At 43.0% G+C, this 26,845-nt stretch overlaps 1 protein-coding gene across 1 annotated transcript in view; it reads right to left on the bottom strand.

Moving 5' to 3' along the window:
* Positions 1-26,845, bottom strand: part of DYM (dymeclin) — a 374,678-nt gene that overhangs the window by 185,963 nt on the left and 161,870 nt on the right. Inside the window, exon 12 of the mRNA XM_006259049.4 lies at positions 21,327-21,452. Coding sequence (XP_006259111.1) covers positions 21,327-21,452 — 126 coding nt within the window. The remainder of the gene's footprint in view (positions 1-21,326; positions 21,453-26,845) is intronic.

Genomic DNA, 26,845 nt, shown 5'->3' with positions numbered 1-26,845 from the left:
TGCCACGCATTTTTAAATTTCCCTACATTTAGTTTGTCATTTCAAACTCAAATTTCATAATTAGGAAATTAATAATTGCTGTAATACATGATGTTCAGGTCATTTACTGATCACATAACACCCCACATGGTTATGTCCCCTCTGCTGCTGCTTAAGCTCTTAAATGCCTTCTATTAAAGGAGTTTAATGTCAAACATTATTTCCTAATTAATATATGATTTAAAGGAAAATTGTTAATCCATGTAAAGTGCCTAATGGCTTGTTTCATACTTCAGTGCTCTGTGCCAACTTTAATTTGTATATGGAGAAGTGGCTGGTAGAGATCTGCTGCACTTGCATTCTCCGCTGCCTCTCTGCTCTTCCTCCTCTCCCTCTATCCAATCTGCTACTGGCATATTTCATTTGCAGTTAAACAAGCAGGCAAGCTGCTTCCCACTTGAACTACTGAGTGCCCATAGCCTCTCCCCCTTTGATGCAGCATGTGCAACTCCCATTAATAACAGCTGTATTTACAAACACACTTTTGGGGGACATGAGAACTCCAGATAGCAGCTATGCAAAACACAATATTCAGCATTCATGCCTTTACCTGTTTCTAAGAAGTGCCATTGACCCTGACATGAGATCCAAAGAGTCAGTTTATTAATGTGGTTTTATCCCATTCAGCCCAGACTTTAGATTTTTTGCTTTGCTTAACACTATTTACTATGAATGCCACTTGCATTAAAGTGCTTCGGAAGAGTACTAGTTTCTTACACTGAAGGAAAACAAGGGCAGAAGAATTTTGTAACTGGAGTGAAAGAAGGATATACCTCAGCCCATAAAAAAATCACAACATATTAAGGACTGGAATCCATACTGTTTGTTACTGGTGTTAGTTTGTGTCCCTTCAATATATAAGGCAGTGGATGCAAGTGTTTAAATTTAATCCAGTTTGTTTTTATAACTTTATTATGGAAATTGTGAATCACAGAATTTTATTAGAAATGGAAAGAAATACATTCATTACCCTTCCAGCTGCCAATGCAGGATTGCTTCCTACAGTGCTTTGTTCAGTCCAGTTTTAAATGACTCAAGCAATTAAGCTTCCCTTGGTAGATTATTCCACAGGCCAACAGATCTCTGTGCTAGGAATTTTTTCCTAATTTTCAGCCTACTTTCTTCTCTTTGCCCAACCTCATCTCATTTCTGCTTATACTCCACTAGATCATTACAGGCATTTCCTCTCCCTCAGCACTTACTCTTCAAATGTCATATAACCCTTTTATACAGCTTCACTTTAGTCACCATCTAGCTAAGCAACATAACTTCAGTTTCTTTATTTTTTCAGATTTTCTGTTAGAAGACTTCAGTATATAGAAAGTTCCCAGAATCACATGCTGCAGGTTCAATCTCAAAAGTAACTTTTTAAGAACTTGCTGATGCCCTTTTTGGTCACAGATGAAGAGAGCTCGACTCCCCATCCACCACCATGAAATCATATAACAGACTCATTCTATTTATTGGTGACTGTATTGGTCAGGGGTGTCAAAGATCCAGCCTGTGCAGTCCCATCATCCAGCTCGTAGTGCTGCCTAGGGGTCTCAGACCAGACTCACGCACCACATTCAGCATGCACTGGACTCTCCCTGCACTGCATGCAGCATACAGGACCAGTTCAGGGCATGTACTGCACATGACGCCTACAATGAACTGGCCTTGTGCACTGGTTCCAGCATGCAGTGTTAGTCTGTTGGCCTTATTTGGCCTGTGGACTAGCCCCGCACCCCTCATTTGGCACATGGGGTCAGATGAGTTTGATACCAAATAACTAGGGAGGAGTATAAAAGCATTGCTCAGGAATGCAGGGATGAAGTCAGGAAGGCCAAAGTGTAATTGGAATTGAAGTTAGCAAGGGATGTGAAGGGTAACAAGAAGGGTTTCTACAAGTATGCTGGTAGCAAGAGGAGGATCAGGAAAATTGTGGGTCTCTTACTGAATGCGGGAGGCAGCCCTGTGACAGAGGATGCAGAAAAGGCTGAAGTGCTCAATGCCCTTTTCACCTCAAGTCTTCACAGGCAAGGTCAGCTCCCAGACTACTGCACAGGGCAGCACAGTTTGGGGAGGAGGTGAGCAGCCAATTGTGGCAAAAGAACAGGTTAGGGACTATGAAGAAAAGCTAGACATGTACAAGTTAATGGGGCTGGATGGGATGCACCTGAGGGTGCTGAAGGAGTTGGTTGATGGGATTTCAGAGCCACTGGCCATCATCTTTGAAAACACATGGCGATCAGGAGAGCTTCAAGATGACTGGAAAAGAGCAAACATAGTGCCCATGTTTAAGAAAGGGAAAAAAGAGGATCCAGGGAACTACAGACTAGTCAGCCTTCATCTCAGTCCCTGGAAAAATCACAGAGCAGATCCTCAAGGAATCCATTTTTAAGCACTTGGAGAACAAGAAGTTAATTAGGAACAGTCAGCATGGAGTCACCGGGGCAAGTCATGCCTGACCAACCTGATTGCCTTCTATGATGAGGTGATTGGCTCTGTGGATGCAGGGAGACCAGAGGATGTGGTGTACCTTGAATTTAGCAAGGCTTTTGATATAGTCTCCTACAACATTCACCCAGGCAAGCTAAAGAAGTATGGGCTGGATGAATGGACTGTAAGGTGGATAGAAAACTGGCTGAAGCATCAGACTCAGAGGGTAATAATCAATGACTTGATGTCTAGTTGGCAGCCGGTACTAAGTGGAGTGTCCCGGGGCTGGTCCTGGAGCTGGTTTTGTTCAATGTCTTCATCAGTGACGTGGAAGATGGGATGGAGTGCACCCTCAGCAAGTTTGCAGATGATACCAAGCTAAGGGGAGTAGTAGATATGCTGGAGGGTAGGGCTAGGATTCAGTGTGATCTAGACAAATTGGAGGATTGAGCCAAAAGGAATCTCATGAGGTTCAACAAAGACAAGTGCAAAGTCCTGCACTTAGGACAGAACAATCCCATGCACTGGGACAGGCTGGGGGTTGACTGGCTGGGCAGCAGCTCTGCAGAAAAGGACCTGGGGGTTACAGTGGACAATATGTGGAATATGGAGCAAGCAGTACACCCTTGTTGCCAAGAAGGCTAATGGCAGCCTGGGCTGCATTGGTAGGTGTGTTGCAAACAGGTCAAGGAAAGTGATTATTGCCCTGTATTCAGTACTGGTGAGGCCATATCTGGAATACCGTGTTCAGTTTTGGGCCTCCCACTACAGAAAGGATGTGGACAAATTGGAGAGAGTCCAGCAGAGGGCAAGAAAAATGGTGAGGGGGCTAGGGGACATAACTGGCAGGTGAAGGAAAAAGGATCAATGGTCTCAAGTTGCAGAAAGGGAAGTTTAGGTTAGATATTAGGAAGAATCTTCTCACAAGGAGGGTAGCAAAGAACTGGAACAGGTTACCCAGAGAGGCAGTGGAAGCTCCATCCTCGGAGGTTTTTAAGGTCTGGCTAGACAAAGGTTTGGCTGAAACGATCTAGTTGGAGATGGTCCTACTTTGAGCAGAGGTTGGACTAGATGACCTCCTGAGGTCCCTTCCAACATTAATTTTCTATGATTCTATACCCCTGGTCTAGGTCTTTTTGTTTTTTACTATTTCTGCTTTGCAAGCATTTTTCTTCACTCTCATTAAGGGAAACCCTCCCAGCCTTGGCTTCAACCTGCATTTTTTTTATTAATGTACTTTTTTTTAAACCACTATTTCAGATGACAAAACAAGGTGCCTCCTAAATAGCTTTCCCCTTATTTTCTACTTTTAATGACATAAAATTGTTGCCAGTTGTCCTGATTTAGCTTGGATACATACAATAATTAAAAAAAAAAAAAAAAAAAATCAAATGAACAACACTTATAGGCTATATCTTTACAAAAAGATGCATGACCAATTTACCTAGCTAGTCAAAATGCTTTCCTTACAACCATGTACAAAACATTTTTACAACCCCATGTCCCTAAGCGCAAGTTACATTCATATGCAGCATATTAAATATTGTAAAAACAAAACCAAACCTTTTTACCATCATGCATGCATTATGCCTGGCTGCTAAAAGCTGCATCTTCTGCCATACAGTCTTTGTAAAAACAAACAAAAAGCCCTCATCCCAGGTGTGCACTGATTAGCATTTGCCCATAATCCAAAGTTTCTAACATGCCAATTTTTCAAAGTCCTAAAATCAGAAAAGCAGTAGGAAAACAATCAGTGCTATATGTAATACAGAGACTGTCAAGGTTGTGTGGTGATGTCTGATTTCAATACTATCCCACATGGCAATTATCTTGTTTTTAAACTGGACATGTTTGAAGAGGGAAAAGGAAAAGGTCAGATTTAAAAAAAAGATATTTTTGCACGGAGCCTTGTCTTACGCTCCCATTCTCATTCTTATTTCCAAACCTGTTCTTCTTGATATCAGTCTGGTCTCTTTTCTTGGTTGAATTTTCCCACACTTCCTAGAGTTTGTGTTTTGAACATCACTAACAGTCAGACAACAGAATGCTGCAGATCAAGTTCCAAAGTGACATGAAACAGCAAAATAGGTTCATATTTCAAAATGCACGTGTGCATTTTAAAGCATGTACGTTGCTAAATTTCTTTTCTGTTACTGGCCTTAGCATTTCCTCCGTAAGCATGTACAAATACTATTCACACACAAAACTTCATGAACTAATCAAGCTACATCTACTACACTCCATGAAGAAAGATTTTCAGTGCTGTTACTATTTCTAAGTAGCTGGGCAGGCACTCAGACAGTCCAGGGATATTAGTACAAAGAACAGCTAAATTAGTCTCTGACTGCTTTATGCTAGCTATTCTGCAAAATACAGAAATATACACACTCAAAACCAAGAAAGTAATCTAGGTAATTGGGTGTCCTTGAGAATGGCGCCTCGCAGAACTTATGCCCTTAAGTCTTAAATCTACAAGCATATAAGGCCCTGTGTTTTTTGCCCCCTGCTCAGGCCTATACATTCACCAAATGCCACTGCTCTGTACTTAAAACACATTCTTGCTAGCCCCAAACCAAATAGGAAGCACTGCCCTATGAAAGCCAAATACAAAACAGCATCTCTAAAACTGGAGAATATGACTATTCAAAAAGTCAACACCCCACCTCTAAAGCAAATACCAGAGGCAGTCGAGGGATGAGTGAGAAACTTCAAAACATCCTCTACAAAGTGCCATTTTTGGAGCCCAAATACATTGAGGGATGTCTCAAGTCAGAAAAACAGCTGTACACATCCTCAAAACCAGTGATGTAATTCTAGTATCGTGCCACAGCCGACTCCTGTATCTTGATCCTTTTGCTGGATTATGTTTGTGGCTCTATTTGCCCACACTGCCCCAAAGCATCACTACTCCCAACTGGCAGCTGCCATCTGCTCCCTGCCCACAGCAGCACTCAAGAGGTTATCCTGTTACAGCCACTGAGGTATGTGATTTCATGGTATGGTTACAAACACAGTCCTTTGCAGGGGACCTGAAGTGCAGTTTTGCCAAGTACACTTACTGTTGATGCTAATGATGCTGCAACGTTATATTACTAGTAACACAATGATGATGTCATTTAACATCTAGGGCAAGGGCACTTTTTGTTTTCCTAAGCAAGTTGGATGGAACTCCTCTAAAACTCACTGGAGCAATCAAAATACCGTATTTACCTGAAGCTAACAGGACTTTGAATTTAAGATGACCCCTAATAATTAGATTCTAGACATAGAAAATTTATAATATAAAGAATATATTAGAACAGGCCGAAAATGACATGAAAAGCATTCTGAAAAATAAACTCTGACCAGCACTACAGAACACAAAAACACAAGAATGAAGTAGCAGGTAACAACAGTCAACTTTCTGTCAGCACCTTCTAATTTTCCATACTGTAGCTAAGGGGATGAAACAGCTGCAGCTTATGTTTGGGAAAAGCCAGCTTCCACAACGTCCAGGGGTACGGCTGGCTGAGGTGATGGTAAGAGAGAGGTAGTTAACCTTGTTAGTCTCTAGTCAGAAAAAAGGCAGGGTAGATATGCACCTTCTAGATTAACTAAATAAGATAGAGAGCATAAGCTTTCGTAAACTCAAACTCACTTCATCAGATGGGTTAGGACAAACAGAGCAGCGTATAAAGTGGAGTGTGTGATCTGAGTAATAAAAGGTAGGAAGGAAGAAGAGAGTAGAAGTGGAGGGAGTGGGGAGGTCCTGGGAGAAGCCAACAAGCAAAGAACTCACGGGAACAAGGGGGTCACACAAAAGCTAATCCAGGCAATGAGCAGGGATCCTGGTTTTTGCTGAGAAAAAAATCCCCAATTTTCAGGCTAAAAAATATAACTCCAAATGCACAATTTTCCATGATCAAAATGAAACACCACTATATATCTATATCTATGTATTAGTTGGCGTTTCATTTTAATTATGGAAAAATGTGGATTTTGAGTTACTTTTTTTAGCCTGAAAATTGGGGATTTTTTTTTTTTTTTAACCAGAGAAAACCAAAATCCCTGGTAATAAATTAGGAATCTGTAGTCCTTTTTTGAATCATATAACAACACAATCCAGTCTGTGGATGCTTTCTTGTTCCTCAATTTCCCGTTTAGACCAACTTTTAAAATATTCCTGCCTAACAACATCAGTTCAGCGGTCAGGGATGCAATGTCCAGGGAGATCCAAGCGTTCTGCCACAGGCCGTTATTTCTTTCTACAGCTGATGTCAGAGCAGATCTTACCTGTAGAGATCACTCCATCTATCTAATACAGACAGCAGAAGGGTACTGTAAGTAGGCAATAGTTGATAGGATATTGGTACGGTTGCAAGTGAATGAACCTTGCATGTTATAGTACTTGTTATTCAATCAACTCCTGATGTGGTCTGCACTGATGTGTGGGCACAACAGACGTTTGGATGCACTGCAAGGCCTGGTTCCCCAGTGACCATGGGAGTGAGTTCATTTGTTGCTTGAGAGATGCCATTTAAGGTTGGGGGGCTGTCTGTAAGTCAGGACCAGTTTGGGTCCCATGGTTACTTTGAGAAAGAGTCATCCTTGTATCAGGTCAGAGCAAGGTCTGAGCCTGGCTTTGTTGATTTGAGCAGCTACAGTTTGGGGATTGACACCATTGGCTTCACCAGGATAGACATTTTAATCTGGAGCAGGGATTCCTACGATTACAAAACAATCCCAAATCTGTAGCCACTCAAATCAACAAAGCCAGATTCAAGCCAGTAGGATGACATTAAGAAGTTTTGGTAAATGAGAACCTAGAGGCTGCCTGTGCCACACGTGGCATCCATGAACCAGGTTAAGCCTTGGCTTAAAGAATAAGTCCTGTCCTAACCTGAAAGATATAAAATAGGGTGAAGGAGGCACAGTGCAGCTCAGAAAGTCTGCAGCCCGGGGAGGGGTGGTGGGGGTTGGGGCACCCACAATGTAGCAGAGGGGGAGCCCAGTGGGGTGGGCCACCCACAACATGGTCTGGCATAAAAGGGGTCATGTGCACAGTGTGGCAGGACTGAAGAGGGTTGGTAATACAGCATGGCAGCTTGTGTGGCAGGAGGGAAGGGGCCATGCAGTACTACTTCAGGCTCACACAGCATGCATCTGTGCAGCATGTGGATCCTGACCCCTTATGCTGCTTACAGACATAACCCCCTCACCCCACCCCTCCAAAAAACCAACAAGCACTTTACTTTAAAACTCCATGCACCACCATGCCAAGCCCAGTGCATGCCCAGAAGAGGCAGTGCATTGGTTGGATCCAGCTCGTCCATAGATTCATAGATGTTAGGGTCGGAAGGGACCTCAACAGATCATCGAGTCCGACCCCCTGCATAGGCAGGAAAGAGTGCTGGGTCTAGATGACCCCAGCTAGATGCGTATCCAACCTCCTCTTGAAGACCCCCAGGGTAGGGGAGAGCACCACCTCCCTTGGGAGCCCGTTCCACACCTTGGCCACTCAAACTGTGAAGAAGTTCTTCCTAATGTCTAATCTAAATCTGCTCTCTGCTAGCTTGTGGCCATTATTTCTTGTAACCCCCGGGGGCACCTTGGTGAATAAATACTCACCAATCTCCTTCTGTGCCCCCGTGATGAACTTATAGGCAGCCACAAGGTCGCCTCTCAACCTTCTCTTGCAGAGGCTGAAAAGGTCCAGGTTCTCTAGTCTCTCCTCGTAGGGCTTGGTCTGCAGGCCCTTAACCATATGAGTGGCCCTTCTCTGGACCCTCTCCAGGTTATCCGCATCCCTCTTAAAGTGCGGCACCCAGAATTGCACGCAGTACTCCAACTGCGGTCTGACCAGTGCCCGATAGAGGGGAAGTATCACCTCCTTGGACCTATTCGTCATGCATCTGCTGATGAACGATAAAGTGCCATTGGCTTTTTTGATGGTTTCGTCACATGCCGACTCATGTTCATCTTGGAGTCCACTAGGACTCCGAGATTCCTTTCCACCTCTGTGCCACCCAGCAGGTCATTCCCTAGGCTGTAGGTGTGCTGGACATTTTTCCTCCCTAAGTGCAGCAGTTTACATTTCTCCTTGTTGAACTGCATCCTGTTGTTTTCTGCCCACTTGTCCAACCTGTCCAGGTCTGCCTGCAGCTGTTCCCTGCCCTCCGGCGTGTCCACTTCTCCCCATAGCTTTGTGTCATCTGCAAACTTGGACAGAGTACATTTCACTCCCTCGTCCAAGTCGCTGATGAAGACATTAAAGAGTATCGGTCCAAGGACCGAGCCCTGCGGGACCCCACTGCCCACACCCTTCCAGGTCGAAGCCGACCCATCCACCACGACTCCCTGGGTGCGACCCTCCAGCCAATTCGCCACCCACCAGACTGTGTAGTCATCCAAGTCGCAGCCTCTTAACTTGTTCACCAGTATGGGGTGGGATACCGTATCGAAGGCATTCCTGAAGTCTAAGTATACGACATCCACCCCTCCTCCTGTGTCCAGGCGTTTCGTAACCTGGTCCAACATCTGTATAGATCGGGTGCTTTAGTGAGGTTTTTTTGGCACTTTTGTGGCTGATTGAATCAGCTTTAGCTAAAAGTGCCAAAAAGCCCCACTGAAGCACCCAGTCTATACAGACTGCAGAGCTGGGTTGAACTAATGCACTGCTTCTTCTGGTAAAGCATGCGTCTGTCCCCGCCCTGCCCCCAGGTCTGTCAGCAGCCCCAGGTACTAGACAGCTCTAACGTAGACTATCTGGGCAGCATCATATCATGAGAGAAAAGGTTGACATTGTATACCTTGACTTCCAAAAAACCCTTTGATCTTGTATCTCACAATGCTGTCACGAGAAAATTGGAGGATTTGGGGCTTACCTGCGAGGCAGTTAGGTGGCTATGAAGCTGGCTGTGGGGTAAGACCCAAAGAGTCCTAATGAATAGATCTATCATCCTGGCGAGAAGGGGCCAATGGTGTGCTACAGGGGTCGGTGCTTGGTCCAGTACTTTTCAACATCTTTATCAATGATTTAGATGTGGGGGTAAGAAGCTCACTGGTTAAGTTTGCGGACAACACCAACGTATGGGAAAGCGTGGTCAAGCTTAGGCTACAGAGACAGGCTGATCCAGACAGGCTAGCAAGTTGGGTGAGTTGGAACCAGATGAAATTCAATACTGAGAAATGTAAAATGCTCCACCTGGAGACGAACAACCCCCTACACACCTACAGCCTCGGCGGCACCAAACCAACCAGCACCACGAAAAAAAGGGACCTGGGGGTAATAACAGACCACAGTATGAATGAGCCAGCAGTATGATGCTGTAGCCAGCAGGGTAACTAATACTCTGGCATGCATCAGTCGATGCATCTCCAGCAAAACCAAGTAAGTGATTCTTCTGCTCTACTCTGCATTGGTGAGACCACAGCTGGAGTACTGCATCCTGTTCTGTTAACAAGGATGTGGTAAAGCTTGACAGAGTCCAGAGAGGAGCCACCCGTATGATCAGAGACTTGAATGGCAAGCCATATGAGGAAAGGCTGAGGGACCTGGGACTCTTCAGCCTGGAAAAAAGAAGGCTGAGAGGGAACTGAGTAGCAGCTTACCACTATATCAGGCGAGTATATCAAGGGCTCAGTGAACATCTGTTCGCCAAGGCACCCTTGGGGAAAAACAGGAGTAATGGCCACAAACTTCTGGTAAGCCATTTCTGCCTCAACATTAGGAAAAACTTCTTCACAGTCAAGGCATCCAGACTGTACAATAAGCTCCCTCCAGAGGTGGTGCAATCACCTACCTTGGAAATCTTCAAGAGGAGACTGGACAGTCACCTTGCTGGGGTCACTTGACCCCGGCTGTCTTTCCCACCTGGTGCAGGGGGCTGAACCCAATGATCTTCCAAGGCCCCTTCCAGCCTTACAAACTGTGAATCTATGAATGATCTGTGTAGGTAATGTCCTTGCATGCAGCAAAGAAAAAATCCTGATACGTTCTCTTATCACTCTGAGTTCCAGCATGTTTATATGGAGGCCTCATCATCCCCAATACATCCTGATGTAGCATGAGTTCTTCTGCACACGAGTGGGTCCCTTTCCACCAGGAAAAAAGTGAAGCAAGTAGGGAATCATCGCTCACATTGTAAAGGATGTTTCTCAGGAAAGATGTTCTTAGCCAGGACTGCACATACCTAAGGCGAAGCTTGGCAGGTCGTGTTGCAAAGGTGCAGGAATTGATGTAGACCAGAACCAAGAAGTAGGTGGTTACTATCTTATAGGGCAGTCCTCAACAAGTAGGGGCTGGAAATTATTCTGTCACCATACAGTCCAACACATGTCTCCGCACAGGAATCAAGTTGGACTTTTGTGAATTCACCCATCCCAGAGTATGAAAGTGTTGCACCGCAGCATGCAGGCACTTTTGACACTTGTTCAAAGGAAACCAGACATCCCAACATAAGTAAACAACAACCCCTTGCTGAGACCTCTTGAGATAGGCAGCAGCCACAGAGAACTTTGGTGAAGACTCCTGGGATTGTCAAGAAGCTGAATGGAAAATTTTATGCTGGTAATGGTCATAACCCATCATAAACCGGAGGTATTTTCTGTGCATGGGTATGATGCCAATGGGGAAATGGAAACTTGAGACATACAAATCAGTCCCTATTCTGCAGAAACAGCATAACAGCCACTAACATGATCCTCTTCAACTTGAATTTGATGAAGGCATAGAATGTCATTAGCTACAATATGGGGTGCTCCCTTCCTCTTCAAACCAGGACGTAACCACTAGAGAACCCTTTTCCCATAAGATGCAGGGAGAATTCCTCTACTGTCCCCAGACATATCAAGGTAGGAACTTCTTGTTGCAGCAAAATCTCATGAGAAGAGTCCTTGAAAGGGGACAGAGAAGGGGATTTAGAGCAGGAAGCAAACTGAATCGGACAGCATATCCACCGACACTGGTGTCCAGAACCCACTAGCTTAATGTAATTTTGACCCAGGCCAGTTAGGAATGGGCAAGATGGCTGTCAAACGGATGTAAAGAGAAGAAAACACCAATGAGAAATTGCCAACACTTCTCAGTAGCACCAAAGCTCCTGTCTGCTACCTGATGCATGCTGCAAGGAAGATGGAGAAGCAGAGGAATGTTTCCACTTACAGGGCTTGCTGACATTTCTGGGTAATTCCAACGATTTGTGTCCATAGAGGAAGGAGGGAAAGAATATGACTACTGAGTATGCCTGTCAGTGGAACATGGCTGAAAAACAGACTAACAGAATTTGGGATGGCTCTGGAGTCCTTAAAATCAAGTAGTGCCTTACCAGTCTTTGCACGTAACGGCAATCCTGCTGCAATCACAGACCACAAAACAGTATCGGCACCATACTGAGCCACCTGCAGAGAAATCCTTGTTACTTCAGCTTTCCTCAGGGAAAAGGATTAGCAGGCCTTCTATCTAAACTGCATTGTCTTCTGATTGGCAGCAGCAACCAAAGGCACGAGGCGAGTGTAAAAGTACTTGGCCCCTCTAGGAGAAACTTGTTATCTCTTATTCACCCTTCAAGCAGTTGGAAGGCAATTAACAGCTGTTTGCCAGATTGTCTTAGCTGGGCACAAAATGGCCTCGTTAATGGAGAGTGCCACTTTGCTGCTGTGCAGCAAAGGTCAACTGCTGAGGCAGCCCCTTAAACAAGGAGCTGGACTAAGGTGGTTTTGAAACCCAGCTGGATCGGTTTGCTTGTTGAGCTGGGAAAAAGGAACTTAGCCCTTGCAATCTCTTTGCACACCACTGAGGTGAAGCAAGAACCATATATTTCAACACCCGAGTGAAAGTCAAAACCACACTGCTGCTCTGTTGAGATTTAGAAAAGCATTTAGGCAGGCAAGATTCTTTGGATAGATGTGATATCAAAGAGCATTTAGGTCATTTGTCCTAGTCGTTTGTTTTATTTCATTTTAAAAACAGCATCCTGAGAGGCACTGACAGATCTAGAAGACAGTGCTGGGTCCAATCTGAATGTCAATGATATTCTTACAGGGCTATACAGTCTTGCATTTAGGTGAGCAAAGTGATAGTGAAAGGTTTCTTTAGGGAGCCCCGAAGAGAGACTCTTCACTGGGAACCAGTCAAAGTTGAGGTACTGGTATTGCTAAGACAAGAAAATCTGTGATCCCAGGTCATCATCAGATTTGTTTCCTCACCTCCAAACTGCTCATTACCAATTTCCCATACTCACATTCATCCCTAACATCAGTCTCCCTCCCCAGGCTCCTTCTCTCACCCTCTACACTCTCCTCAAAACCTCATCTCAGTCTTTCTTATTCCTGTCCTTATACTTTGTCACACTATCTTGACTGTTCTTTTAAGGAGACTAGTCTTTTATACCTCCCACATTCATCGCCATCATGCTGGTTTACCAGCACCAGTCTCCTTATTCACCAAGTTCCGGTCTCCATCCCTCCCAGTCAGTCTCTCTCCTCTTCTTGCCCCATTCTCACTAGGCCCCATGACCCAATCTACTCCTTTACTCCCTTGTCATGTTTTGTCTACATTCAGGTCACAGAGCCTCCTTCTCCCAAGTGCTGCCTGCACCCCAGCAGGAATATCAATGAAAGCATAGGAAACAGTTTTCCTGCTCTCACTGCCAATGTCTGGACCCATCCAAAAGCAGCTGAAAAGCAGCAGCAGGCAAACAGCATTTCTGTCCCTGAAGCTGGTACATGCTCAGCTGCTCTAGGGGATGATCTGCCTACAGTTCAGTCAGCATTAGGAGTGTGAAAGGATGGAGCATGCTCAATGAGCCAAGAATTATCTTCAGAGTTTTGAAGTTGAGCAGGTATAGAGAGAGAGAGACAATTGCTATTCCTATGAAAACCCACCCAAATTTGGCAAAGACCAAATCTCAGACAAGTAGGCCACTAGCCAAATGTCAAGTCCCTGCTCCAGAACTTGGGGGCACTACAACTTCTCAAAGAAATGGTTGCTGGACTTTTTATTTTTAAAAGAAAAGGGAAAAAAAAGACAGCATGGGCAAACATGTTGTTCCCTAACCTCATCCTGGAAGTGGCTGAAACATTTTGCGTGAAACTTTCCAAAAAACTTCAGGCTCTGGCAAACACGTGGAAAAATTCATAAACTAAGAGAATTTCAGCCCAAACACAGTTCAAGTTTGGCAAAGTTACAGGCATTGAAAACAGGATTTCTAATGGTAATGTTAAGCAATCTTAATAACATTTGTGCTATATACCACCTACAACATAGCTCAGAGCTCAAAAGAACTTAATAGTACTGGGTAGAGCTACACTGGCTACAGAAAACTCATAGGAAAAACATCTACACAAGACTTTTACTGCGCAGTTGACTAATTAGCCGCACAGTAAACACTGCATGTCTACATGTGCGCCCCTATTAAGCTGGAGTAAACTAATTTACTCGGAGTAAATACAAGGACTATCCTGCTGCGGAGTAAAAGACTGCAAATGTAGATGCTGCCCCAGTTGGCTGGGGCAGGAGGGTCCTTCAGTTTGGGGGCTGCCTGCCAGCTAGCCTGGCAGCGAAGCACCCTCATGCCCCAGGCAGCCCCTCTGCAGAACGCTGAACTGGGGGAGCAGCCCCCTGCTAGCAGGCTGACCTCCCAGACCACCTGCCAGCTTTGGCTGCTCCAACCTGGCTCAATGTGCTGTGCTCCCAGGCACACATGCAGACATGGCCTTTGGGAGTAATAAACTCCAGGGCAATAAGCTCTGAAGTTTATTCAAGTGCACTAACAGGACATGTAGACATGCCTACTGAGTCCTAAAATAACAGAAAAGTAGGGCAGAAAGGGACCTCTGGAAGTTATCTAAGCCAACCACCCTGCTTGAGACAGCATCTTTTCCATCCAAACAGTCCCTCATATTTAAAATCATTTCCTACAACTCTCCCATAATTATTATTTTATTAAACAACTACCTACTGAGAATCTAGCAACTTACAAGTGTCTAATCAAAGGACATCTCAATAACCACTCAAGACAAAAATATAGGAATATGAAAGCCCCTGCAGCTGACTCATGCATTTGAAGTTCTTTAGTTCCATATAAATCCTTAAGAAGGAGTCATGGAATCACAGAAGATTAGGGTTTGAAGGGACCTCAGGATGTCATCTAGTTCAACCTCCTAGGACTGCTAGGCCTAGGACCACTCCCAACTAGATGATCCAGCCAAGGCTTTGTCAAGCCGGGTCTTAAAAACCTCCAAGAATGGAGCTTCCACCACCTCTCTGGGTAACCTGTTCCAGTGCTTTACTACCCTTCTTGTGAGAAGGTTTTTCCTCGTATGTAACCTAAACTTCCCTTGCTGCACCTTAAGCCCATTGCTCCTTGTTCTGTCATCTGCCACCACTGAGAACAGACTAGTCACATCCTCTTTATAAGCACCCTTCAGGTAGTTGAAGGCTGCTATTAAAATCCCCACTCAGTCTTCCCTTCTCCAGATTGAAAAAGGCCTTCAGCCTCTCCACGGCAGTCATGTTCCTGAGCCCCCTAAACATGTTCATTGGCCTCCCATGGACTCTTTCCAATTTTGTCACATCCTTTCTGTAGGGGGGAGGGGGGCAAAACTGGACACAGTACTCCAGATTTGTCTACACCAGTGCTAAATAGAGAGGAATAATCACTTCCTTCAATCTGCTGGCAATGCTCCTACTAATGCAGCCCAGGATGCTGTTAGCCTGTTTGGCAACAAGGGCACTGTTGGCTCATATTCATCTTATTGGCCACTGTACCCCCAGGTCCTTTTCTTCAGGGCTGCTGCTTAGCCAGTCAGCCTCCAGCCTGCACTGGTACATGGCATTGTTCTGTCCTAAGTGCATTACTTCGTACTTCTCCTTATTGAACTTCATGAGATTTCTTTTGGCCTGCTCCTCCAATGCGTCGAGGTCTCTCTGAATCCTAACCCTACCATCCAATGCATCTACTACTCCCCCCACCTTGGTGTCATTCACAGACTTGCTCAGGCACTCCATCTCATCTTCTACATGGTTGCTGATAAAGATATTGAAGAAAACTGGCCTGAGGACTGACCCCTGAGGCACTCTACTTGATATCAGCTGCCAACTAGACATCGAGCCATTGATTACTATCCTCTGAGTCTGACCATCCAGCTAAGTTTCTCTCCACCTTATAGTCCATTCTACCAACTTGTACTTCCTTAGTTTTCTTGCAAGGATGTTGTGGGAGACTGTATCAAAAGCCTTGCTAAAATCAAGGTATACCATACTCACTGCTCTCTCCGCATCCACAGAACCAGTCATCTCGTTATAGAGGACAATCAGAATAGTTAGACATGACTTGCCCTTTGTAAATCCACGCCAACTATTCCTAATCACCATCCCCTCCAGAGAAGGATCTGCTCTATGATTTTTCCGAGGCCTGAGGTGAGGCTGACTAGTCTGTAGTTGACTGGATCCTCCTTCTTCCCTTTCTTAAAGATAGGCATTATATATTTGCTCTTTTCCAATCTTTGGGGACATCTTCTGACCACCATGAATTATCAAAATTTTCAAAGATAATCGTCAGCGGCTCTGCAATCACATCAGCCAACTCCCTCAGCACCCTCGGGTGCATCATGTCTGGACCCATGGACTTGTACACATCTAGCTTTTTTAAACCATCCCTAACCTGTTCGGAAGGACTGGTGATATTAACATCTCAGGTATAGCTACAGTAAAATAAAAATCAACCGTGTTTCATTTAATATTTTAACTAACACTACTTATACCTGCAAGACCCAAGAACAAAAAAAAATTCTTAGAAAAAAAAGCTGCAAAGTTGCTTTCTGAAGCAGCAGTAGAATACAGCAAGTACATGAAAAACATATTACCAATTACAAGAAATGGCAGAAGAGTGAGCAGTTTTACATGGTTATAGCAAAAGAGTGGCATTCAAGTGGGTATTATTCCCAACTCCATAACTGACTCATTGTGATATTAAGTAATCAGTGCCAGTCTGATAATCAGTGATACTGAGCACATACCTTTCCTTTTAACATTAAAAGAAAGTTGTAGGTATTCTAAACCTGTGGAAAACCAGATTTTTTTTTTAAACTGAGAGGGGAAAATAAAACTTGTCTGTTGTTATGCACTCTGAAATGCATCTATAAAAGGTGTTATTCCACACAGAAGAACATCTCAATGTTTAAAAATTAAAAGTTCAAAGTAGTCCCACCAAAAATGCATAAACTATGAATATATGAAACAGAAAAATAAAGATACAGGGTTTCTTTTTTAAGTTATTATTAAATGTCTGCCTCTATATTCTCACAGAAGCTTACAAATTAATGAGTAAAAAGATTGATAAAGGAAGAAAAGAGTAGGTCTCTCTCCATGAGTGTGCTGAAAGAGCTGCAAAACTGAGGTAGTTGTTGGCCGTGTTGGCAGGAAAAATTTCTTTTTCTGGACTATGTCAGCGTTTCATAATTTTTTTTTCATTCTGAAGGGAAACAAAGCTGAAACCTTTTGTTTTTCACACGCCGGGGGGGGGGAGGGGGAGCCCCTCTAGAAGAGCCCAGCTGTTAGGACTTCTATCTGGAGTGTGGGGACATAGATGCAAGTTCCAGTTTTGAATCAAGCAGTGAGGACTTTTAACTGCATTTTTAATACTGTAGATGGCTTTCCTTAATCACTGGGTAATTATGCAGGCTATTTTGGGGTCAGTGGGTCTTATCTGCCTGCCTGCCTCACTTTCTGAAATTTCACCACAAGCTAGAGAAGGCTTGTAAATTAAGCTTTCATTGAAACAGAAATATTTCCATTAAAAAGTTTTGTTTTAATAAACCAGCGGTTCCTGCTAAAAACACATTTTGCTGAAGAACAACTGACCAGATTAACTTGTCTAGAATTGTCTGTTTTCTGGAAATATTCAACTACTTTTATAAGAAAGAGAAACAAAACACCTCCCTCTCCCCGAAATACAACAAACAGTCCTCAGAAAACCTATACTAGAAACAAAGCAGCATGAACTGCCTATAACAACCTCAAAACCCATGAAATTCACCTGGCTTTAGGTTTCAGAAACAAACTCAGTCAAGGTTTTCTGAAAGAATGAGCTAACCGTTACAATGGTCTCTTAGAAGAATCTGGACCCACTTTAAAAAACAATTCTCAGCTGCTTTATGGTTTTGCATTTGAACCAAAGACAAGGTTTGGGGTTTTACATGAAAACAAACTTGCAGGTTTTGACTAAAATTTGTTGCAAGTGTTAACATAATTTAAGCCCCAAACTCAAAGTGAAACACCAGAGCTGTAGATCCAAAGAACAGAAACTGAAAAGTGTCTGCATGAGAAGTCGGCTGCCAAGTTTCACATAACTCGCTTGAGAGGTACTTCTTCAGATTGTGAGAAAAAAGGAAATAGTGTTGACACTTTAAAATGCATCACACATAACACACAGCTGATTACTATTGTTGGACATAAGTGTTTCAATAAAAAAGATATAAGAAAGTAGAAGTTAAATGGAGTAACAGATGATATTTTTAAAGGGTAGCAAAAATTCATTGAAAAAGTAGTTTTAAAGAATTTTGGTTAATTAGGAAACAGAACATTTCAAAATTAATACTGCCTGCAGGGAAAAACACATACATGTTTTTCAGTATTTGATGTCCTTTAAAGTTTGCAAGTATGATTTCATGTTTTAGGGGTTATGGGGAGTTAATTCACCAATAACCACCCCAGTTAGGGAACTCCCAATTTAAAAGTTAATTCCATTATTACTATTATGAGTGAATTAAATACAGCTCTGAGTGGGTTCAGGGGTCTGCCTGTATGGAGTCAAGTGTAGGAATAGAGCCTCTGTTTTTGATCATCTTTTCCAGGCAGCTACGACCACATTTATTTTAAACGAGAACCCTTCAGCAGTTAGAAGAGTTTCTGTGGTTTCCTGAGCTCTTTACCAGTCTGTATAATCACAGAGATTTATAAAACTGTGCTTACTAAAATTAATCTTAAAAAAATCAATAAATAAATGTGGGTGTAATACCACAAAGGAAAATATGCCCATAAATGGATCACACTGTTATGACTGTTTTAAGAACGTTACAGGATATGCAGCAGCAGAGAAAAAAACAGGTCAACTCAAAATACATTAAATTCTCCTATTTTCTCAAGCTTCAGCCGATTGATGGAAGAACCTTCCTGCCGTAATGGCTAAAACGTGATTAATATTTGCACTGAATAAGAGCTTCATTCATGCTGCATGACTATGCTAGATATTCACATCTTGTAGAATTATTTAGATAGCATTATCTCCATTCACATTCTTCTTCCTGTGTAAGATCTCACTATTTGGAAAGAGGCGTCATTGAGATTGAAGGCATTTTTCATCAGACTAATTCAGTATTTACCACTGCATAAATCTATTCTTCTGGGAGGCTAATCTCCTACCCTTCATGCTGTGGGTATATACACGCAAATCATTAAAGGTAAACAGCTATGGATTCACCAATGCAATCTTACACTGAGTTCTACAAACCATGCACCCAGAAACCATCCAACTCCATGGCTTAGAAAGAGTTTCAAATCAAAACAACTTGTACACTATTCTCTTTCACTAACTGCTGGGCCTAACCTATAATTGTGATATGAATGATATGTGATATTAAGATCTTCTCTTTCTCCCCCTCTTCCACAAGGTTCAGAGATGTTCAGAATCAGGAACCACCTGAAGGAATCAAAAGTGCTGTTTGCTCAGGCTCTACATAGAACAAGTGACAGAAGGGGAATCTCTGGGGGCAGCATTATAGTCACTGACCTTCTTATAACTGGCTATGTCACAGTTGCCACAGTGGTGCTGTGGTGGCTCTGTCTGGACAAAGACCTAAGGTGCTCACACACAGCTGAAATTATCTAGATGACAGCAAGGGATTTTCAACTTCTTTTCTTTATTGCACATATCTATCCTTTTAACACCAAATACTAGGAATGCAAAAGATGCTACAGGAGTGCCAAAGATCCATACCCAAAGGAGTCTCTAGTCCACTAATGGGCAGGGTTGAAAGAAAGGTCTGGAAAAGAGAGACGCCTAGGGCAGAGGAAAGGAACAGAGGGCATTGGAAGCGGCTAGAAGACTCTAGTCTGCTCTTCAATGTCAACATGTTTTTTTAGCTGTTGACGAGTCGTGAGATTCCTCAAGAGCCATCTATTTTCATCCCTCTTTCTCCAGTGGTTCCTACCACAGCTGGTCTCTGGAGCCGTTCACCTGAACAGGGCTGCAGATGCTGGTAGCAGCTCCCATGCGTAGAATGGCCTGTTCCACTCCCAGAATACCACGCTACGCAGCAAAAAAAGAGAGAATGTCCCTCAGAGCCACTGCTGGATGGCCACCCCAACTGTCTCTGCCGAGGAGTGATTAAGGAACCAAAGTCATAGAATAAGGCAGCAAAGAAAACAGTGAGAGAGAAGACATGGAAAAGAAAAAAGATGAGAAAGGAAGAAAGGAAGAAGAGAGGGGAAATAATGAGAAGACTGGCAGGAAGAAAAGAAGATGAGAGACTTCTTTTATGAAAAGGGAAACAGTAAGTATCTGCCACATTGCAGACATCACTACATCCATGTTGGCTGCGTCAGCTGCAAGGACATAGCTTAACTGAATGTGGAAACTCATTTATGCTCTAACCTTGTGGCTGTATCTACATTGCCCATTTTAGGGAAATATCCCACCTTCCCTTGAACAGTAAAGGATCTGTTGACAGACCAAGAGTAGAGCCTTTAAAATGAATGAAGAAAGATGAGGCAAGAGGTGGTAAAGGGATGCCATATCTCAACAGTTCAATGACCTCAATTCATGAGCAAAATTAAACGTCATGGTGATACTGAATCCAAACACAGAGATGCTCTTGGGGAATGGGGGTAGAACAGAAAGAGCAGTCTCCAGATAAATGGTGGTTTCAGGAGTTTGCATATTTGCCATGGGTTTTCTTCCTTGCTTATTGCTCCCAAGAAACTTCACATAAATGCCAAGTCTTCCTGCTTTTTTCATTCAGACCTATATGAATGAATCTAAGGTTACAGGAATTGCAATGACCAAATTCTCTCTCTCTCAGGTATTTATAAGCCTCTCTTTCTTTGATACCACAAGGAAAAACTCTACATTTCTGCAAAAACAGGATAAAAATTTACCTATGGAAAAGATTCTACTCTAATATTTGAACACTTGACCTCAGCTTTATGCATCCTCCAAAGAGAATTTACATATTCCAGCCAAAAATCAAATCAAATCAGTGCAAATGTGGTAGCTTTACAAGGCAAGGAACGAGAACACAGGCCTCTTAGACAACCTCCAGCACAAGGCTGATCAAATCTACTCAACATTTGGACTACTTTATATGGCCAATATAAAATAAGTATTAAGCTGGCAGAAAGGCAGGATGGAGATGTCAATTAAGGAAGTTACATTCCACTTGGGAAATAAAACACACAGCAGTCCCTTCTGTTGAAATATAGGGTACTTGAGTAAGGTTTGTGTGACAGCTTAAGAAGATTATCCATCGTTCTATTTCTTTCCATTCCTTGGTAAACACTCCACATCCTTGACACAACCTACCTGACAATTTCTATGTTCAGGTGGTAAGAGGAAGCACTAGAGGAAAAAATATATTCCAATGGCAAGGAAAGCATTTGTACATATCCCTAAAAAAGGTTTGAAAAGAAACTTGTAACCTTGGTTTTACAAACCTGCAGTAAATGAGTATAATACACATTCAAATCTTGAAAAGCAAATACCATCTGAAAACCACCTCTACTGAGGAGGCAGTTAATATCTCGAAAATACACAAGTTCATTTCTACATAAATCAAAAATAAATAACTCTTAAACACAGATAAATGATTTCAACATTACAATAACTCACCACTTCGTGAATGGATCGATTGAAGCCATCATCTTCTGTAAGGATCAACAAAATTATAAGAGCCATGTAAACATGGTGTGAATTCCTTTCTTCAACATGATAGAGAATCTCAAGAATGGGTAAAACCTTGGGAGGAAAAATAGGTATGCATTAGCATAGTCTTTCAAACATCCCAGACTATAAATACAGAAGATATTAAACCTTCCTTGTGTCACCCTGTGCTTTCATGTCATGTTTTTCCCTCCTGAAACAGCCACCCTTAACTACTGATGTAGAAAGTTTTCTTCAGTCTCCACAAGAGTCACAAACAGTCTAATCAAATTCTTTCTTGTGGCAAAAAATAGGATTTCAGTTCTTTGTAAGTGGGATTTCCAGCCACACCAACTAATATAGATGCTAAAAGTTTCAGCTCACATCTGACACTTGCAGGGAAAATAGCTGAACTGTGTTTACATCAGTTGACGGCAAACTCAGTTGGAAGAAAGCTTACCTGGCTAGAGTAGACAGGAAAATGGTTGCACTCAAAGTGTTTTAAAAAATGTCAGTCAACACAGACACAGTTTGGAAATGGCTATGTCCAGTCCTGCGTAGCCAGACAGCATTTCAATTGAGTTAACCAGAGTCATTTTACAACCAAAGGCCAAAACTGGCACCTCAATTCCAAACTCCTTCAAGTTTCAGAGAATGGAGATAATTGGATTAGGATCCCCAGATCTAAAACACTTTGGGGTCTGGGCTGGATTCAAAACCAGAAAAGGCTTGTTTTTCCCATTTTAGTTCAGCTGAGGCCAAAGTTTCAGAAGAACTGCCGTTTTTGTTTAAGTTCAGCTTGAGGTCTTCATAACATTTCCACCAAGATGGACAGATTGAGCCAAAGTCTTTCAACAATAGCTAACAAAATTTAATTGCCACAGAAATCCAACTTGTACCCCAGTCTAAACACAATCCAGATGCAAACCTTGTCTCTTCATCAGCTCCTGAAAAACTAGCTTTACTCTGGCTCAGTACAATGCCCCTTTCCCATGGGGCAGGAGAATGCCTATTATCACAAAGTAACCAAGGAAAAGGGTTTCCATATAACACAACATGTTTTTCTCCAGTTAAAGAAAGAAGTTTTACTAATACGCTACGAGTCTAGCACTATGTTATTCAGTTTAAGATCAACTGCACCACTGCACCCTACCCTGTATCCACACTTGGAAATGAGTGATTTTCTCCACATTTCTTGAGCAAATCACTGCCCATTTCTATCTAACTGTATGACCCAGATATCATTATCCTGGCTGAAATGTATACAGCCCTCTTCAAAGTAAGTCATGTCACCAGAATTTTACAAGACCCTTAAGGAACGTGAGGTAGTCATCTCCCAGTCAACCAGAATCAACGTGCACTCTCTTTGGCTGCTGTAGACATGGGGGAAGGGAAGAAACCTCTGCAAAACCCACCGATTTACTGGAAAAGGAACCCAGCTCCCCAGTGTCTGTATAGATTACACGCTTCAGCAGGACTTTTTAGCATTTATCTAATAGCCGATTCAATTAGTTATTAGATAAAAGTGCCCAAAAGCCCCAATGAAGCAGGGACTTTTGAGCCCTTTTGAAGTATGGTTGCTGAGCAGAGAAATGTGGGGATGTCAGCTGTTTGTTCTATAGAATTTGTTACAGTAAAATGCTCATTTTTATTACTGATCAAAACACAATATACTGCCACATATGTTCCAGAGCCTCATGATACTTGCCATCCATCTGGGATTGTGTTAAACAACACTGCAACAAGCACATCTGGGAAACGTGCATCTTCAGAAGTGCCTAACACATACTGTCTGTTTATTCAAACTGATGTGAGATCAGAAACCACATCTGGGGAACTATATGCAAGTTCAAACAGCACCTAAGGCATTCATTAAAGAAATATGGCTAAAAAGCTGCCTCATTGATATGAATGTGAAATATTGGGTACCTGTCTTAATCAGGTACATTAGGGAAATAAACCAAACATCCACATTCTCACTGTACTGTGCATTTGTAACAGTGTTAAAATCCAATTTCTTTATTTTTGTTCTGCAAAGGGTGTCACAACCTCTCTCAATCAGTCTTGCTGGTTCCGCAGCTTTGTTGCATCAAACTTAACTGGTCTTTGGTCCCCGTCTTTTCTTTTCTTTTTTAAAGTCCACTACCCATCCCTATATATCCAGCCTCGTCTCTTAGCAGTTGTGCCCCCTCTAACTTTGTCAGGCTACACTTCACTGATCGCTTCCACCTTAGCAGCTAATTTGTCCCTCCTTCTATCCTGCTGAGGAGCTTGAACTGGTTGATAAGGCTACTACTCCCTTCCCAGAAGCCCGTTTTTGTTGTGATGTTAATAGTACTTGTTTGGCTAGAATACAGATCATGTGGGAATTAATGAGTGCAGACTTTTTTTAAACTCAAATTATTTTATCCATTTCTCTTTCCCTTCAAGTGTTACTTCTTCTGTTACACTGCAAGCTCCTTAAGTAACTGTTTTCATGTACATATGAGTATCTGCAAGTACAGGCAGCACATAGCACGCTGTGGATGTTATCAGAATAACAAGGACAACCAAATCACCACAGCACACTGGGATTTTATAACTGTTTACTTACTGAAGTATAACTAATTCTTAACTCTAGACTTTTAAATGCCATGCATTATCACATACTATGGAATCAATAAAATTACTTATAAAAACACATCTATGCATAAAAAATGAATTTTATTTTTAAAAGACAATACAGCTTCTTCTGTTCAAAGGTCATAGCATATCCTGTTATCCTACCTGTATTGTCATACCAGGCACTGAATAAATCTATACCATGGCTGCAGAAGGAAACTGCAGAAAACATGTAATAAACCATTTATTTTGCACTTCTTTTCCTCATGTCCTTGTCATATATTACATGTTTTTCCAGAATCACACACAAGTGATGGCTCTTGTCATTGCTGTAGCAAGGTCCTCCTTTGTACAGGTCTCACCAAGGAGTCGGCAAATGAGCAGGTGCTCCATAGCCTGAGCTTCACTGCACTCGCATAAATTCAAGTAATTAAAGTAGTCCCATTTGATCATGCTTGCTTTTGATCTTTCAGCTTGCGTGTGTAGGTGAGTCAGGCATCACCATGTTGGCCAGTCTAGATCAGCCCCTCTGGGAAACTCTTTCTGGGGTTCCAGGTCCATTTCAGAGCACTTGACTGCACATCATCATTCCTTTCATAACCTTAGTTGCACCCTGTCAGCCATTGTTTCCAATGGCGCAACACTGGACATAAAACTCTTAAGCTGTTAGTTACTTCTATATGACCACAGAGTAGATGTCTGGGGTCTTCCATCTGCCTTGATCTTTTTTTTTGGCTTGCGACCTTTCTTCTGATATTAGGTGGTACAATGCCAGCCAGTAAGTACAGGTTATCCTTCAGTGTTGGCTTTAGACATCTTGTTGTTTCTGTTGTTGTTGTTGGTTTTGGGGTGGTTTTTTTGTTTGGTTTTTAAAACAGCTGTCATTTAGAATTGGCTCTCATTTTTTGGAATGAACTGATGGCCCTCATACTGAACGTGCACACTCTGCAGTGGAGTAACACAAGACAATGGCAGTGGTTTGTAATATAGCTGGGTTTGCTCCCCACTTTGAGGAGACCAATTTTTCAGGTATGCTCTTGCCTTTTGTCTTCTCTACATGTGATCTGAAGGTAAGCGTTCAGGCCAATGTAACCCTCAAGCACGCAGGGTCTGGGTGACTAGTCAGTGGGATTCCACCTCAGGCAATATTCAATTTCTGCTGAGCTTCTCTATGGCAGGTGAAAAGCCAGGACCTGCATCTTGGTTAGGTTGATGCAAAGCTGGCTATTGTAATCTGAGAGGTTGCTCAATGGACATTTAATCTGTTCTCAACAATGGCAAAGTCCCTCTCTTGTGATGTGATGCATAGATCATCAGCTCCTCATATTATTCTGTATGGTTTGGTCACTGGTATATATGTTAAAAAGGATCTGTGCTAGCATGCTACCCTGTGGGAGGCCATTTCACTGTCATCTCCGGCAGCTCCATTTCTTGTACAGTTCTACGTAAAAACATCTTGGATGAGCTGCGCCAAGTGGTAATTGTGGGTCATATCATAGATTTTGGCAAGCTGGTTGTTGCAGGGCACTAAGGTGCTCCTTTAAGGGAAGAAACTGCCTAGAGAGAGGGCCCTAGGAGCCAAGCAGAACCCCCAGAGGGGCAGGTTACTGTGGCAGCAGGCTAACAAGGGAATTAGCCTGCACCTGCACCCGGTCAACTGACCAGAAGAAGGCAATGTCCTGGGCCATATAAGCCTCAGGGCTGGCACTGAAGGCAGTTACGGTCCTTGCAGCTGCCAGGGGGAGTGGATTTCATGTAGAAAAGCTCCACAGAGATACCTGGGTGCCTGTGCTGCTGGTGGTGAGACTAAAGTATCCAGGGTTACGGTTGCTGTTATGTTATAGCCCAGGGGCTCATATTTATGTTGTGGCTTTTAATCCGATGGACTGGGATGAGGCTACTGGGGAGAAGAAGGCCTCATTGGAGCATTCTGCTGTGCAGAACCCCAGTGCCAGAGGGCACAGCAACAGGGGGTGAGGAAACCCCAGCACCAGAGGGCACAGTTACTGAGGCTAAGGGTCCAGGGACAGCAAGAGGCCTAACTAAACTGAGGCCTCATCACTAGAGACAATAGCTAAATACCATCTGTGAGGCATGGGGCATGGTAAAGGGGCAGTTTTGGAGACATGCATCTAGCCCATAAGGCTTGGGGTGTCCCACAAGGTATGTACTTAGAGCAGGACCCAGCAAGAGGTCTAAGAACCCACACGATTTAGTGGGGTCCACCAGGACCGTGACCGCACAGCAACTTGAGGGCAGCCTTCCCATCTACTATCTATTATTTTAACCATCAAGACATGGCAGGCGAGAATAGAAGGTGCCCATAGGGCGAAGCTGGCATGGTCACAGGGCCCTAGGGGCATCATGGCCATCCCTAGGGACCCCACTCTGTGGCACAGGTTTCAATGGCTGACTGTCATATGCCACTGACAGGTCTACAAACACAGCACCTGTTATCATCCCTTTCTTGAATCTTTCTATATGTTGGGTGATGTTTACTATTTGGATAGTGCAGGGCTTGCTTGCTTTAAATGCGGCTTGTTCTGATATTAGATGTTGTTCAATATGAGACGAAAGGCGATTGAGAATAAATTTTTCCTATGGATCACTTTACTCATACTTTGCCCATTAAAATCCCTCTACTGGGACTACTTCTAACATTCCTCCTCACTGAGCAGCTTTTGAGCAGCTGACATTTTTTTTTTTTTTTTACCCCAAATGTGGATCAGGTAAAAAGAAGTCACTGAAAATTATAGATGTATTCTTCTGTCCAGGGTGAGTGACAACTTAATTTGGAAGGGGTGTGGGAGGGGTGTGGGAGAATAGCCTGTGTAAAAGTATATGACAAAATACTGAAGAATGGTTCAGCCATTCTTTAGTACTGTGCT

Source organism: Alligator mississippiensis, chromosome 3, assembly GCF_030867095.1.
Source record: "Alligator mississippiensis isolate rAllMis1 chromosome 3, rAllMis1, whole genome shotgun sequence".
NCBI lineage: Eukaryota > Metazoa > Chordata > Crocodylia > Alligatoridae > Alligator > Alligator mississippiensis.
Note: the sequence above shows the minus strand (reverse complement) of the source record. Positions and strands in the feature narration are given on the sequence as shown.